Source organism: Sorex araneus, chromosome 5, assembly GCF_027595985.1.
Source record: "Sorex araneus isolate mSorAra2 chromosome 5, mSorAra2.pri, whole genome shotgun sequence".
Lineage (NCBI taxonomy): Eukaryota > Metazoa > Chordata > Mammalia > Eulipotyphla > Soricidae > Sorex > Sorex araneus.
In genome coordinates this window covers 3893590-3908628 of record NC_073306.1, presented here as the reverse complement: position 1 = coordinate 3908628, position 15039 = coordinate 3893590, and the positions used below count along the sequence as shown (strand labels likewise).

General features: G+C 65.8%; 1 protein-coding gene across 3 annotated transcripts in view; it reads left to right on the top strand.

Moving 5' to 3' along the window:
* Nucleotides 1–13572, top strand: part of CTNNBIP1 (catenin beta interacting protein 1) — a 29728-nt gene extending 16156 nt beyond the window's left edge. For 2 of the 3 annotated variants that reach the window (XM_055139442.1, XM_055139441.1), the window contains exons 2-6: nt 1736–1782; nt 1979–2028; nt 4072–4189; nt 4261–4351; nt 13092–13572. In XM_055139442.1, the coding sequence (XP_054995417.1) occupies nt 4094–4189; nt 4261–4351; nt 13092–13150 (246 nt within the window). In that variant the 5' untranslated portion in view covers nt 1736–1782; nt 1979–2028; nt 4072–4093 and the 3' untranslated portion in view covers nt 13151–13572. Of the gene's footprint in view, nt 1–1735; nt 1783–1978; nt 2029–4036; nt 4190–4260; nt 4352–13091 lie in introns of all 3 variants that reach the window. The other variant, XM_055139444.1, reaches the window with a different exon arrangement.
* The last annotated feature ends 1467 nt before the right edge of the window (nt 13573–15039 follow it).

The following is a 15039-nucleotide window of genomic DNA, read 5'->3' as shown; positions in this document are numbered from 1 at the left end:
GTGCCTGGGCCTTCGCCCCAGCCCCTCCTCCTCCTCATGCCCCCGGAGCCCCTGGACCCCCCGCACGTCTCCACGCCTGCCCTGTCCTCAGGCCGCAGCCCAGGGCCCTGCGTCCCAGCCGCGCCCCCGTCCTAAGGCCTGGCACCCCCTCCTGCTTGCCGGTGCCCGTCTCGGGGGTGTTCCTGGCTCCGAGCCTGGCGGGCAGCAGAGAGGGGCCTTCCCGTCCCCCGTGGCCCCATGCCCACCCCACGGTGCTGGCGGGGCCCCTGGGGGGGTGTTTCCTGTTTGCAGGTGATTCCTGCTTGCGGGTGTTTCCTGTTTGTGGGTGTTCCTGCTTGTGGGTGTTTCTCTTGTTTGTGGGGTACGCCCTGTTTGTGGGGTGCGCCCTCTGTGGGGTGTGCCCTCTGTGGGGTGTGCCCTCTGTCTGGGTGTTCCCCCAGTGCCCATTGCCCCTCCTGGTCCCCTGAGCCGACCTGTTGTCCTGGAAAGCCTTTCCCGAGTCAGTGGAGGGTGGGGGCCGCCAGGTGGGCGTGGGGGGATCAGCCTCTCCTGGGTTCTTCCCCTTTCGTGTCCGTGGGCCACACCCGGCGGTGCTCAGGGCTGACTCGCGACTCTGCACCCAGGCGTCACTCCTGGGCTCGGGGGCCCCTGTGGGACATACAGGGACCAAACCCAGGGCTGCCGCATCCAAGGCCAGCGCCCTCCGCGTGACTCCACGGCTCCAGGCCCGGGGCCTCCTCCTCGCACCCGGGAGCCGTGAGCAGAGCGAGCCCGCTGGCTCGGGGCCCCGCCCGTGCCTCGGCCGCCTCCTCTGTCAGGGCAAATGGACCAGCTGGCCGGGAAACCCTAGGGGGCCCCCAGGAAGGCCAGAGACCCTCCTGGGTGCCCTGACGGCCCAGGAAGACCCCAGGGTCCCTCTGGGCCTCGCTGCAGGAGGGGGAGCGGCCGGAACCCCCCCCCCCCCCGCCCCCGGCCCCCTCGGGCAGCGCTTTCATCCCTGGGGTTGCTGGCAGGGCAGCTCCGGGCCGTGGGGTTCCGGTGCTCTGATCCCCGCAGGGCGGGAGAGCAGCTAATTGCTCTCGTGGCCGGTCCCCAGGCTGGGGTGCGGGTGGGAGCAGGTGGGGCCCCCCGCCATCAGGGGCTTTGAAAGTCGCCTTGTGGGGGAAGCAGCTGCCGGGGGACAAGTGAGTGAGCGAGTGACAGCCCAGAGCGCCTGCAGCCCGCTCGGGTCAGCTTCTCGCTGGCCAGCCCCGGTCGCCGGGCGCCCATGGGCCGGTGCGGCGCTGCCCCCCCTTAGTTCTTATGTGGGTGACATAACACCACCACCTAGAGGCCACCCCGACCAGGCGCTCGAGGGGCCCCTACCTGGCCCTGCAGCTCGGGGCAGCCGGCGCGGGTGGGCAGGACGGCCCGCGCCGCCCCCAGCTCCCGCCGCGTGCCCACGACGGACACCGAGCCCCAAGGAGGGCCTGGGCAGGAGCCGGGTGGGCAGCGGGCGGGAGGGACCAGCCTGCGTGGGCACGTGTGTCACGCAGTCGGGACCCCGAGCCAGCACACGTCACCTGGCGGGCGGGGCCCAGCGTTCCTGGTGACTAAGCCCAGGCGGACGCGTGTGACCTGCTTTGGCCGGGAACACGGGCGATGCCGCACGGTTGCCCCGGCACAGCTGCTCGGCGCGGCTCCGGGTACAGACGCGCAGGCCTTTCCGGCCGGTCCTGACCCGCCTCTCCCGCAGGGCCCGCCCGCACGCGCTCGCGGCCCACCGTGCGTGTCCAGCAGCAGGTAAGGGCCGGGGTGGGCTGTGCCCTTGGTGGGGGGACCCGGGGGGTGTGGTGACGGCTGCGGGGCCCGCGGCTCTGGGTTCGCTCCGCTTCGCCTTCTGTTGTGGGGTCACACTGGTGGTGCTGGGGAGGTCGCTCCCGCTGGGGACAGGACAGGGCCTCCGGTCTGACCCCGGGACTGTCTCCTTGGCCCTTAGGTTCCGTTTTCTCTGGGCTCCGAGTCGCACGATTGGTGCACTGTCCACAGGTAAGGGGACATTTTCCTCCCGTCTTTAAAATGCAGCACAATCTTGGGGGTTAGTTTTGTTCGGGGGCCAAGCCGGGGTGCTCAGGGGTCCCTCCCGGTGGTACTGCGGGGACTCTGGCACGGATGGAGCCAAGTTGGCCACGAGCAAGGCGAGGGCCTTAGCCCTGCACCATCCATCAGGGCCTGGGGGTGCTGCATTGCACGGTCACACTTGGGGTGCAGGGAGCCCGGTGGTGCTCGGGGGACTGTGGTGGTGGGAAGCAACCCCAGGTCAGCTGCGTGCAAGGCCGGGGCCTTCACCCCTGCATGGACCAAAGGCAGGAGCTGGAATCTGCAAGCAGTGGGGGAGGCCGTGTGTCTGAGGGACAAGGGGAGGTGACCGCGGGCACTGGGGGCCCGTGTGTCCGAGGGACCCCAAGGCGGTAACTCTGGCCTTCCTAGGCCGTGCCCCTGGCCCGTGCTAAGCCCCTCCGGCCTTCCTTCCTGCCTGCTCCAAGCCCCTGTCCTCCCCCAACCATCTCCACCTCCACTTCCCCTGTTAGCAGGTGGACGGTGAGGAGGGGACTGAGGAGGGGACGGGACCCCAGGGTTCAGGGATCACAGGCGGAACGGGTCAGTCGCGGCTCAGGCCGGCACTGGGCTGTGTGTTTCTGGGCTCAGTCCCGGGGGACACCCGCAGGAGCACAAGTCGTGAGTGTGGCGACACCTAGTGGCCGCCCGCGCACTTCTTGCCCTGCCCGGCACCTTGTTCCCGAGGGCGCTGCTCAGAGGGGCCGCCCAGCCCACCCCCTGTGCCCTGTGAGCGCTCTGCTGCCCGGCGCTGGCCGCCGTGGACCTGGGAGGTGACAGCACAGGGCTGCACAGGGTGTGTGTGGGTGCACGTTACTGCATGCATGCGTGCGAATCTACATGTGTGCACTTGTGTGTTTGTATGTGCATGTGTGAGTTTGTGTGTGCATGCATGTGTGTGTGAGTTTGCGTGTGCATATGTGAATTTGTATGTAAAGATTTGTGTGTATATGACTTTGTGAGTGTGCGTGTATATGAGCGTGCATGTGGGAGAGTGTGTATATGACTATGAGTTTGTGTGTATGTGAGTTTGTGTGTGTGAAAGTTTGTATGTAAGAATTTGTGTGAGTTTGTGCGTGTATATAAGTGAGTGTATGTGAGAGTTTGTGAATGTGTGTGCGTGTGTGTGTGAGGGTGTGAGAGTGCGCATGTATGAGTGTGTGAGGGTGTATGTGCGTGTATATGAGTGTGTGTGTTTGTGAGGGTATGTGTGTGAGAGGGGGTGTGTGTGCGTGTATATGAGTGAGTGTGTGTGTGAGTTTGTAAGGGTCTGTGAGAGTGTGTGTGTGTCAGTTCTGAGCGCGTGGGACAGCCAGGCTGACCAGTCGCCAGTTGACTGGAGGCTCAGAAGCAGCTTGACTCACAGGTCAGAAAAGGCCGGCAGGGGGTGGGTAGGGGCGGGGGCATCTGCAGGGGTGGGGGATGAGGTTCGGAGGCTCAGGGGAGATGGCCCAGCGGGCAGAGCCAGGCTCTGTGTGTGGGAGGCCCAGGCTCCAGCCCCGGCACCTGGGCCCCCGAGCACTGAGCTGGGAGTAGGCCCCGAGCATCCCCCGGTGTGGTCCCAACGCCCCGCCCTTCCCCAGTGACCCAGGGCCCGGACCCTGGTCATAGGGCACAGGGTGCCTTCACGGCCCAGAAACAGGGTGCGGGCCGTGCCCTGTGCTGACCTGCAGGAGGAGGTGCCCGTACACCCCGAGGCCCGGCTCATCCTCGAGTGTGTCTCGGGTCCCCCGAGTCCCTGGGGACCAGTGTGACGGGCTCTCCCAGTGTCCCTGGGCCCACCCCAGCCCTGCCGCCTGGGCCGGGACTGGCCGGGCCCCAGGGCTGGGCCGACGGTGGCCGCGGCGTGTTGGGACCCGCGGCTCCCAGGCCGGGCCCAGGCGGGTCGCCCGGCGGCTCCGCCCCGCCAGCTGCTGCGGTATTTCTGACTCGCCCAAAGCCCGCTCCCGTCCCCCTCCCGCTGCCCCTCCGCAGGGCGCCCTGCGCTGGCCGGGGGATGGAGCGCGAGGGGCCGCCCGGGCGGAGCCCCGAGGAGATGTACATCCAGCAGAAGGTGCGCGTCCTGCTCATGCTGAGGAAGATGGGCTCCAACGTGAGTGCCGGGCCGGGGCGCGGGGGGTTGTGGCCAGGCCCGCTGGCCCTCACCGCCCTGTCTGCCCGCAGCTCACGGCCAGCGAGGAGGAGTTCCTGCGGACGTACGCGGGCGTCGTGAGCACCCAGCTGAGCCAGCTGCCGCCGCACGCCATCGACCAGGGTGAGTCTGCCGCAGGGGGGATGGGGGCGGGCGCCCGGCCAGGCATGGTCGCTCCTGCCGACGGAGCGGGCGGTACCGGGCTCCTGTCCATGGTGGACGCGCAGCCCGTTCTCCCGGGTGCTCGGGCCGGGCCCGAGTCAGTCGCTGTGCAGCCTTGCCGTCCGCTGCGGGGAGCCAGTTTCTGTGTCGTGTGTAGGCCGCGGTGTCAGGTGCCCCTGTCCGTGTGAGCCCCTCGGGTGCGGTACGCACAGACCACATGACTCTCGGAGCCCGATGGTGACGGCGGAGAACTTCTGCCTTCTGAGTCACGCTTTCTGTGACCTCCTCTCTTGTGGAATTTGGGCCACACCCGGCGGTGCTCAGGGTCTGCGCCCTGCTCGCGGGCGTTACTCCGAGGGCTCGGGACCAGACGGGGTCTGGAGGTTGAGCCCAGGCTGACCGTGTGCACGGCAAGCGCCCTGCCCACTGAGCCGTCCACAGCCCCAGACAGGACTTCAGGGGACGTGAGGCCCGGGCCACCTCCCCTGCGCTCAGGGATCTCTCCTGGCGGGGCTCGGGGACCCTTTGGGATGCCGGGGAGTGGAGCCGTGTCAGCTCAGCCACGTGCAAGGCGAGTCCCTGCCCGCTGCCCCATGGCTTCACCGTGTGTCCGGTCTCTCCGCCGGTGCTCGAGAAGTGCGTGGTCAGAAACTGCCCTGCGCCGTGGGCCCCCGAGGCTCCCTCCTGGCCAGGGCCGACCGGGCCCCCCGAGAGCTGGAGTGTGCTGCGCTCTCTGCGTGGGGGCTGGGCACTGAGGCCTGCTGGGCATCTGCAAGCGGCCGGCAGCTTTCTCTCTGAGCCCAGAGGTGCCCAGACAAGCCACCCTGGGTTGCAGCTGGCCTAGGCCCAGCGCCGGCCTCCAAGCAGGCCCCCCCCCAGCCCCCTCACTGCCGGTGTCTGCCCAGAGCTGCCGGCGTCTCTCAGGACTCGCTGCCGTCAGCAGCAGGGCTGGATTGCAGTTGTCCCCGGAGAGCCCCAGTTGGGAAGGGGCGCAGACGCCTGCCGTGATAGCCTGTCGCCAGCAGGTGGCGCTGTCGCGCAGCAAACGTGTGGTCCCTGCCGCTCCCTTGGGCCCTTCACACCTGCGCACACGCTGCCTCTTAGGCCGGAAGTGCCTGATGGGGGGGGAGGGGGCCACTGGCCTCCCCGCGGTCCAGGGAGCAGAATGGGCTGGCGCCCCAGGTGTGGCCCCCAGAGCTAGTGCTCACCTTGCCCCAGGTGTGACACCGCCCACCACCTGTCCTTCCGCCTCTGTCCTCGGTCACTGAGCTGGTGCCACCCCGACGTGTGGCCCCTCCCAGCCCCTCTCCTGTGCCACACCAGAGAGGCCAGAGGGCATCTGGGGGCTTGCCCCGGCTCAGGCCTGACCCCGGGGCTGCATCTGACCTGCTGAAAGGGCCGGCCTTACAGGCACCCTGTGTGGCCCCCGAGCATCGCCGGTGTCTCCCTCTGGGAGGTCACGTGCAGCACTGAGGACGGAGCCTCGGCCCGGTGCTGGTCACTCAGTTTCTCCTCCTGGAGTGAGACGTGTGGGCCGGAGAGGTGGGCCGGGGGCTAGCTGACCAGGGGTCAGTCCCCGGCACCGTCTGGCCCCCTGAGCACCCCAGCAGCACAGAGCAGAGCGGCCCGACGTCGCCGGGACCCCAGTAAGGACAGGTGTGCGAGGGCCTCCCCGAGCGGCCGGGGGGCTCAGTGCACGTGTGAGACGCGCAGGGGTCAGTGCTCTGTGTCCATGTGCAGACCCGAGTCTGTGGGAGTGGGAAGGAGGCGACCGTGGGGTCCCCGAGACCCGCCCTGTGCCGCCTTCCTCCCTCCTCCCATCCCACCCGCCTGCCCGGGCTCCGGGGCTGCATTGTCACGGGGCCGGGACGGAGCCCAGAGGACAGTTTCCTGGACAGCCCTTGGCCCAGGTGGGCAACATCGGAGGTCGACTCGTGGCCTCGAGCGTGGACACGGGCCCTTCCCGCCAAGGCCCCGTGGCCTTTCCTTCCTGGCTGCACTAACGGGCATCTCTCTCCCGTGACCTCTCTGTTCTCAGGCGCTTTCCGTGCAGCATCACGCCGCTGTGCCGCCTGCCGCCTCTGGCTGGGCCTCTCTGCCCTGTTGGTGCCGGCGGACCTGTGGGAAAGCACTCCCCGAGCAGGCCGGGTCCCGGTCACCCGAGAGCCACAGGGCTCCCCGCGGGACTGGGGGGCCAGGAGAGCAAGGCCGCTGTGGAGGGGCCTCTGACCGCCCACTCGGTGCCCTCTGGGGCGCGTGGGGGGCTGTGCTGGGGTCACTCTTGCAGTGCCCGGGGACAGGATCAAACCCACCGAGCCCTCTCTGGCACCAAACTCTGCTTTCGGGAGGCTCCACCCAGTGAGTTCAGGGGCCCTGGGCCCCGCCAGCACGCCCTGCCTCCCGCCCTCATCCCCCCAGTCCCCGTCTGCACGTGGGCCAGCTGGCCTTGCTCCCACCTGCCGGGACCCCCGGAAGCCAGATCACAGGGCTCAGGGCGGGCTGCTGTGGTGGCCGCTGGGCAGGTGACCTGCTTCCCGGCTACCTGGAACTGACAGGGCAGAGCCGCCCCCACTCCACATGCTACATGCTCCCATACATATGGAGACACATGCCCACAGACTCACAGATACTGCATGCTCCCACACAGATGCAGATTCACATGCACACCCAACTCATTCATGCTACATGCTCCCACACAGACGCAGACTCACACTCACGCCCACATTCACGTATGCTACATGTTTCCACACAGATGCAGACACACTCATGCCCGCACTCACGCATGCTACATGTTTCCACATATTCAGACTCACACTCACACCCACACTCACACATGCTACATGCTTCCACACAGATGCAGACTCACACTCACGCCCGCACTCACGCATGCTACATGTTTCCACACAGATACAGACTCACACTCACACCCACACATGCTACATGCTTCCACACATTTAGATTCACACTCACGCCCGCACTCGCGCATGCTACATTTTTCCACACAGATGCAGACTCACAGTCACGCCCACACTCACGCATGCTACATGCTTCCACATATTCAGACTCACACTCACACCCACACTCACACATGCTACATGCTTCCACACAGATGCAGACTCACACTCACGCCCGCACTCACGCATGCTACATGTTTCCACACAGATACAGACTCACACTCACACCCACACATGCTACATGCTTCCACACATTCAGATTCACACTCACGCCCGCACTCGCGCATGCTACATGTTTCTACACAGATGCAGATTCACAAGCATGCCCACAGACTCATGCATGCTACATGCTTCCACACATGCAGATTCACATGCACACCCACAGACTCAGGCATACTGCATGCTCCCACATAGATGCAGACTCACACGCATGCCCACAGACTCACACATACTGCATGCTCTCACACATTCATACAGTCTTAAAGACATGTACACAGTCTCACATGTTTGTACAGATCCACAGGACACACACTCTTACACATACATAGTCTTACATATGCTCACATGCTCACAGACATGCACTCACACACAGACACACATGCTAACGCAGACATTCAACTATGTTCATAGACTCACCACAGACGCACAGACACACACAAGTACACAAACTCATGTTCTCATGCACAAACTCAAACTCCCAGACTACCACACAGACACTCAGACTCACATACTAAAACTCAGACACACATGTACAGAGACACGTGTGTGCTCAGGCCGATGCTCACACACAATGGCACAGTTGTCCCCCATGACCTGCACTCACTTCCCCTGGCGTCACCTCCCTCACCCCGCACAGCAGAGCACCGTGTGCTCCGTGTCTCTGCTTCGTGTGTGCCATTTTCCAGAACCTTCTCCCATGCCCTTTAACCTCTGGCTTGCCCTTATCTCTGGGTCAGGTCCCAGGGCAGCCCGTGTCCCAGTTCCAAGTATCTGTTGCTCCATATCTGTTGCTCCAGGCGTACCCTGAGCTGGGGCCTCCTGTCTGGGGGAGGCGTGTCCTGTGTGGACGGCCCTGCCTGCTGGGTGTCCCTCCCTCTCGGAGATAACACACTGGCATGAAATCCCCTGGGGCACTCGGAGACGGGAGGGGACGAGGGGACATCTCGGATGTAACCACGGACAGTCACTAACCTAGAGACCCCATCCCGCGGGCAGCCGCTGGCTCAGGTGCGGCCGGGAGGGCAGCGCTGACGGGCCACGCCCCCGGGTGGCGCAGAGAAGCGTCCCTCAGAGGACCGGGTGCGGTGGGCGCTGGGCAGAGGCGCGGGGCCCGGCTCTGTCCTGGTGTCTGGCCTCAGGAAGGTCTCTCTGGGCCAAGAGTAGGAGTGCAGACACAGCTGGCCAGTGGGCGCTGGACTCGGGGTGGTGGGGGAGGGGCGCCGGTGGGCTCGGGGGTGTACCCGGGGCTGAGTGGGTGTCTAAACTCAGTCACTGTCCCGCGGTGACCCTGGGGGCCCCTGGTGCGTTCGGGCCCATAGACGTTCCCCGGTGGTTGCAGACGCAAGACCAGACAATAGTCAACAACCGTCATTCCCAGTTCCACAGAGCAGGCACGGGGAGCGCAGCCCCCGGGGGTGGGCGGTGACAGCCTGGGACACGGCAGGGACGCGCAGCACCAAGGGGAGGTTTGACACAGGCCAGGAGCACTGCAGGGGGTGAGGAGGTAGCCGGGACTCCATTGGCGTAACCGCCGAGCGGCCTGTCACAGAGGGGCAGCGAGCCCATTAGTCTCACCCAGACTCTCTCGCCTCACCGGGGCGGCCTCCGCCAGAGTCTCCAAGAGCACTTGTTCCTGAGTCCCTCGGCAGCCCCTGCTCTGTCTCGGGGTCAAGCCGGGCGTGTGGCAGCCCTGGCCGCTGAGTGGGTGCGGGTGGGAGTCAGGGCGCAGAGAGCACTGGGACTCCCCGCGGCCTGCGAGGGGAGGAGGAAGGACCCAAGCTGGAGGCCTGGAGGTGGCCAGGAGGCTCTTTGCAGGGTGCTCGCGGCCCCTCCACCCCTAGGCTGCACGGTTGGCGCCCGGCAACTTGGGGGCTGGCACTGCCACCATGGCAGCATGACCCTGGGCCCCGGCGCTGTGGTTCTGGGCTGCCTGCCTGGGAAGGCGCTGAGTGACCCGGCCCAGCCCAGGGGGCAGCAAGCCCCCCGCCCCCGCCGGTGTCTCGGGGAGGGTCTGCCCCAGCCCCTGGGGACTTGGCAGAGCTGGGCGGAAGGGCCCCACGGCCAGCTGTGCCCAGAGCGGGGGAGGCAGCGGCAGTGCGCGGTCAGCACCCCGGCCAGCACCCCACACGGCTCAGCCCTCTGGAGCCCCGAGTGACCCTGGGGTGGGCGGTGGCCTGTTTGCACCCGGCATCCATCAGGGCGCCCAGTGCCCGGGGGCCTTCTCTGACCCCCACTGCCCACTGACCCTGTACCGTAGCCCCAGCGGGAAGCGGGGCCTGGAGCCGGCTAGTGCCCTGAGCCTGCCCACTGCCCCCTCACCCATTGTCCGCCGCTGGGCCCCCCCCCTCTGACCCGCGTGTTTGGCATTCTTCCCTCCCCCTCTCCTGCCCGCCTGGCTCTGTTAAAGGGGCAGAGCCGGCCGAGGGGCCCCACGGCAGACACTCCCGGCTCACGCAGGACCGAGGTTCCATCCCCGGCACCGCAGAAAGCAAACCCAGCCCTAAGGCCACCAGAGAGCCCAGCCCAGCCCGTCAGCGGGGTGGGGGGGGGCGCCCACGGGACTCTGGCCGGGTTGGACTCGGCGCATCCAGATGCCCCAGACCGCTTCGCTCGTCAGGCCTGGGAGCCGCTTCCTTCCTGGTAGGAGTAGGAAGCCCTGGAACGCGGGGGCCTGGGCCAGGCGCCCAGTTGTCCCCTCCTGCGCGGGCGGGCAGCTGCGGGGCCCAGGAGACTGAGGGCACCAGGCCCGGGCCCTGTTCTCTGAGCATCTCCTCAGCCCCAGAGGAAGCTCGGACCCTTTAGGGGGTGGGGGTGGTCAGAGATCAGCCCTGGGACCCCACAGGCACCCAGCACTGGGCTGCGGGGCCTCACACCGAGGGACGCTGAGAGTGAGGGGGCAGCACTCAAGAATTATTCCTGGGAGTGCTCAAAGGGGACCAAAAGGGGCGCCAGGGATCGAACCCGAGTCAGCTGCATGCAAAGCAGATGCCCTACCCACTGTAATAGCGCTCCGGCTTTTTTCCTTTCTCTTTTTTGGCTTTTTGGGTCACACCCGGTGATGCTCAGGGCTTACTCCTGGCTCTGCACTCAGGAATCACTCCTGGCAGTGCTCAGGGGACCCTATGGGATGCTGGGAATTGAACCCGGATTGGCCGCGTGCAAGGCAAACTCCCTCCCCGCTGTGCTATCGCTCCAGCCCCTCCAGCTTATTTTTTATTATTTAATTTTTTTATTATTCCGGGGTCAGAGTGATAGTACAGCAGGTTGGCCCCGCACACGACTGGGTTTGATTCCCTGACACCTCATGTGGTCCCCTGGGCGCCCGTAATGACCCCTGAGCGCAGGGCCGGGACTAAGCCCTGTGTACTGCAGGGTACGGCCTCCGAACAAAACAATAGTAATACAATTTTGTAGTATTCAAAACCAATTTTTTTCCCCATTGGGAGGTGGTGGGATCACAGTAGCGTGCTCAGGGGCTGTTCCTGGCTGTGTGATCAGGGGTCCCTCGTGGTGGGGCTCAGGGGTCCCGATACAGTGCCCGTGTTTGAACCTGGCCCCTGCCCATCCCCGGCCCTTGTTTCCCTGCCTTTTGTGTCCGTGTCATGGCTAAGCCATTTCCTCACCCCAGGACTGAAGAGCCACTCCTGTGTTTGTGCTTTTGTTTTGGGGCCACACCCTCAGGGCCGGGTGCTCAGGGCCTCGAGGTGCCTGGCCCAGAGTTGGGCTCACACAGCCGGGCCGTGCGCTGCCGCCCGGGGGTTTAGCTCCCGCCTGCTGCTCTGTGTCTCCCTCGGTCTAACTTTGCCGTCCTTTGCGCTGGCGGGAACACAGTGCTGAGGAGCCGTGAGGACATCCCTGCTCCCCAGTCTGGAGCGGGCGGGTTCGAGTGGCAGGAGAAACACCGGGAGTTTGGGTCCGAGAGGTGGTGCCACGGGTGAGGCAGGGGCCATCCTGGCACCGGGTACCGCAGGGGCCACTCGCAGCCACGCAGGGCTGGGGACCATGCAGGGGTGAAGACCGGCCTGGCTGCAGGGGGGGGAGGGAAGGGCAGGCCGACTTCTGGTGGCCGTGCAGTTCCGGGGCAGCCCTGTCCAGGGCCGGTGCAGTCCGGCAGGGGCGGGAGCACAGAGCGGGAGGGGCCGCGCCTTCACGGCCCCCGAAGGCAGAGCCCGGTGAGCCAGAAAACAGCGAGTCCGTGAGGGGCCGAGTGGGGCCCCTGGACAGTCCCAGCCTCCCTGGCCAGCCGGGGCACCCCAGCAGGTCAGTCCTCAACTCTGGCAACCTCGGGGCTGGGGTGATAGTCCGGCAAGGAGGGCGTTTGCCTTGCACACGGCCAACCCGGGTTCAATCCCTGGCATCTCATATACTCCCCCGAGCACCGCCAGGAGTAATTCCCGAGTGCAGAGCCAGGAGTCAGCCCTGAGCATCGCTGGGTGTGACCCAGAAAGCAAAAAATACCCCCCAAAGAAACCCAAAAAACCTGTGGCCTCCTGTTCGGCAGTTGTCCCTGTGTGACCTTGAGGAGCTCACCTGCCTCACACGTGTGAGTCCTGTGGTCCCTGCGGGGACCAGCCTCCCCCCCCCCCGCCCCCATGCTGTTCTCGCACCCGAGCAGTCACCCGACAAGAGGGGGCCAGCGGGAAGCAGGAGCGGCATCTGTGCGGGCGTGACGTCACCCTGGATCCCGCCGTTGCTAGGAAAACTCCGCGCCGTGCGAGTGCGTGGTCCCGGCTGAGGCGAGAACAGAATGTTCCCGAGAAGACGAGGAAGCCGCATCGCGGGGGGCAGGCGTGTGGCGCGGAGGGGCTGCAGGCGGCAGGGTGCCCGGCCCTCCCAAGCCCCCCGAAGCCCGAGCCTCGGCTGCCTCCTGCTAGTGGCCGGGGGGGGGCAGCCAGGGCGGGGGGGATTCCACAGTCTGCGACGCAGCAGACGCAGGGGTGGACGCTTGCCCTCACTCACCCCGACTTCCACATGCCAGAAGCTCCGTCACGCAGCCTACCCGCCCCCCCGCCCTCCCTGTGTCTGCTCCCACACACCCCAGTTCCTCCCGTGGGGCAGCAGGGAGGGATGCCAGGAAGACCACAGCGCTGCCCACGGCCACCCCCGCAGGGACTGCAGGCCCATGGGTGGGCACGCAGGTCAGCAGCACCCGCTCCCCGCCCTCCAGCTCTGCTGGCTGCACGTCCCAGCCTGTCTTAGGGACAACAAGACAAAGGAAGTGATCTCATGGGTGCCTGGACAGAATCTCCAATCCAGGATTAAAAATAACCACAACAGAGCCATGGCCAGCTCCTGCCTGTTCCCCGCCTGGCCTCGCGCCGGCCTCGGAGCAGATGCCGGGTTGGGGCGAAGGAGAGGACTCTGAGCACCGGGAGGAGCAAGAGCCTCCAGGGAGGGCAGGGGCCCAAGAAGGGCATCCCTGGGGCCCTGGCACAGCCCCTCCCCACAGCCCCCTGCGACCCGCGGACCCCTGAGCTGGACGGGAGGCCCAGAGAGGTGCCGCCCATGGACACTGTCTCCCCTTACAGGCGCCGAGGACGTGGTGATGGCCTTCTCCAGGTCGGAGACGGAGGACCGCAGGCAGTAGCCGTGGACGCGTGGACACGCCGCCCCGTGGACCCCGCCCCACCCGCGCCCCGGAGAGGCCCCGGCTCCCCGACGATGGGCCCCCAGGGACAGACTCGTGATTGGCTGCAGGAAGAAACCTTTTTATTTTTAAATCTTGACCAGCGGGAACCTTTGATTTTTATTTCTGACTCTTGCTTTTTAATAAAAAAACAAAAATAAAAGCCGTGCGCCTGGGTCTAGGGCCGCCCCAGGCGCGGCCCGCGGGGCGGGGCTCAGGCAGGGACGCGGAGAGGTCCCATTGGCTGCCGGGGCGGGCGAAGGATTCTGATTGGATGGCTGGTGGCAACGGTTTTCTCTGATTGGCTGCAGGTGCTCGGCTGGAAACAGGGTCTGGGACGTTGGTTGTAATATTTGAGTGAAAAAAAGAAACGAAGGAAACCACGTGCACTTCGCCATGTTCATTGCGCCGAGATGCTGTCCGCGGGCGTTGGGGCGCACTGGCTGCCCCGAGTGTCCAGCCCGCGGGGCCTGGCCTCTACTGACCGTGCCCGGCCCCCCCGGCACGGGGACCCCCGAGCAGCCGGAGCTGGGCTCGCGCTTTCCCACGGTGGGCACCAGCCTCGGAAAGGCCCTGTCGGGGCCAGCGCACAGGACAGCGGCCAGGGCACACCGCGGACCCGGCCCCACCCCGCATCCCGTAGGGGCCCCTGAGCCCGCCAGGTGTGACTTACCCCGAGCATCGCCGCGTGTGGCCCAAACACCAAGGAAAAGAGAAGGCTCCTGCTCTCCACCGGCTCGCCCCCTCCCCGCCCCTGGAAGGTCAGCCTCGCTGTTTCTGAGGTGCCCCGGGGTCGCCCTCAGCCCTGGGGTGGCCCCAAGTCTTCCCACTCCCCCCACCCTCTCACAGGATCTGGGTGGGAGCTAGAGAGAGACACAGGCCTCGTGGAGGACGAGGGTGTGGCCGAACCCCCTTCCAGACCCTCCAGAACACCCTCAGTACCAAAGCCTGGTAGGCATGGGGTGCACCCAGGCCCCTGCCCTGAGGATGACCCAGGAGGACCCGCCAGTCTCCATGTCCACCTGCCAGATCGGCCAGGCCTGCGACAAAGGTCGTGCATCCCTGGGTGCGAACTGGGGGAACCTGGCAGCAGCTGTGAGCACCTCATCCTGGGGGGAGCACACGCATGCACACATGCACATGTATGCACATGTGCACACATGTATGCACATACGCACACATGCATACATGCATGTATGTACACATACATGCGTGCACACATACACATGTGCATATGTGCGCGCACACACACATGTACACACATGCGCACACTCTCCCTTGCTGCCCGAAGCCCCTGCCCCCTCTTCCTGCCCACTCAGCGTCTCCACCTTCTCCTAGGGTGACAGTCCCTGGTCTCATCTGGTGCTGGAAGCGGGTCTGGGGCTTTGCAGGTCCACGGGATAACTGTCGGGTTAGGGTCATGGCACAGCGGGGAGGGTGCTGGCCTTGCACGTAGCTGACCCAGGTACGATCCCCAGCATCCCATATGGTCCCCTGGGCACTGCCAGGAGTAATTCCTGAGTGCAGAGCCAGGAGTCAGCCCTGAGCATCGCCGGGTGTGACCCAAAAGCCAAACAGAAAAGCTCCAGGTTCCCTCCTTTGACCCCGTGACCAGGACGGCAGCTCGGGCCCCCGAAGACTCTCCAGATCCCCTCCCGCCCCATGGCAGACCTGGGGGGCTGGGAGGAGGGCCCCCCCTCATTTCCCCTTTTGCTTCAGTCTGGGGGTGGAGCCCAGGCCTCACCTTATGCCAGCTTAACCCTCAACCACGTTCCAGCCCCGAGTCTCCCGAGGACCCCCAGGTTCTGAGCATTGTCCACTGGGGCTGAGGTCAGCTTCTCCAGGGGGCG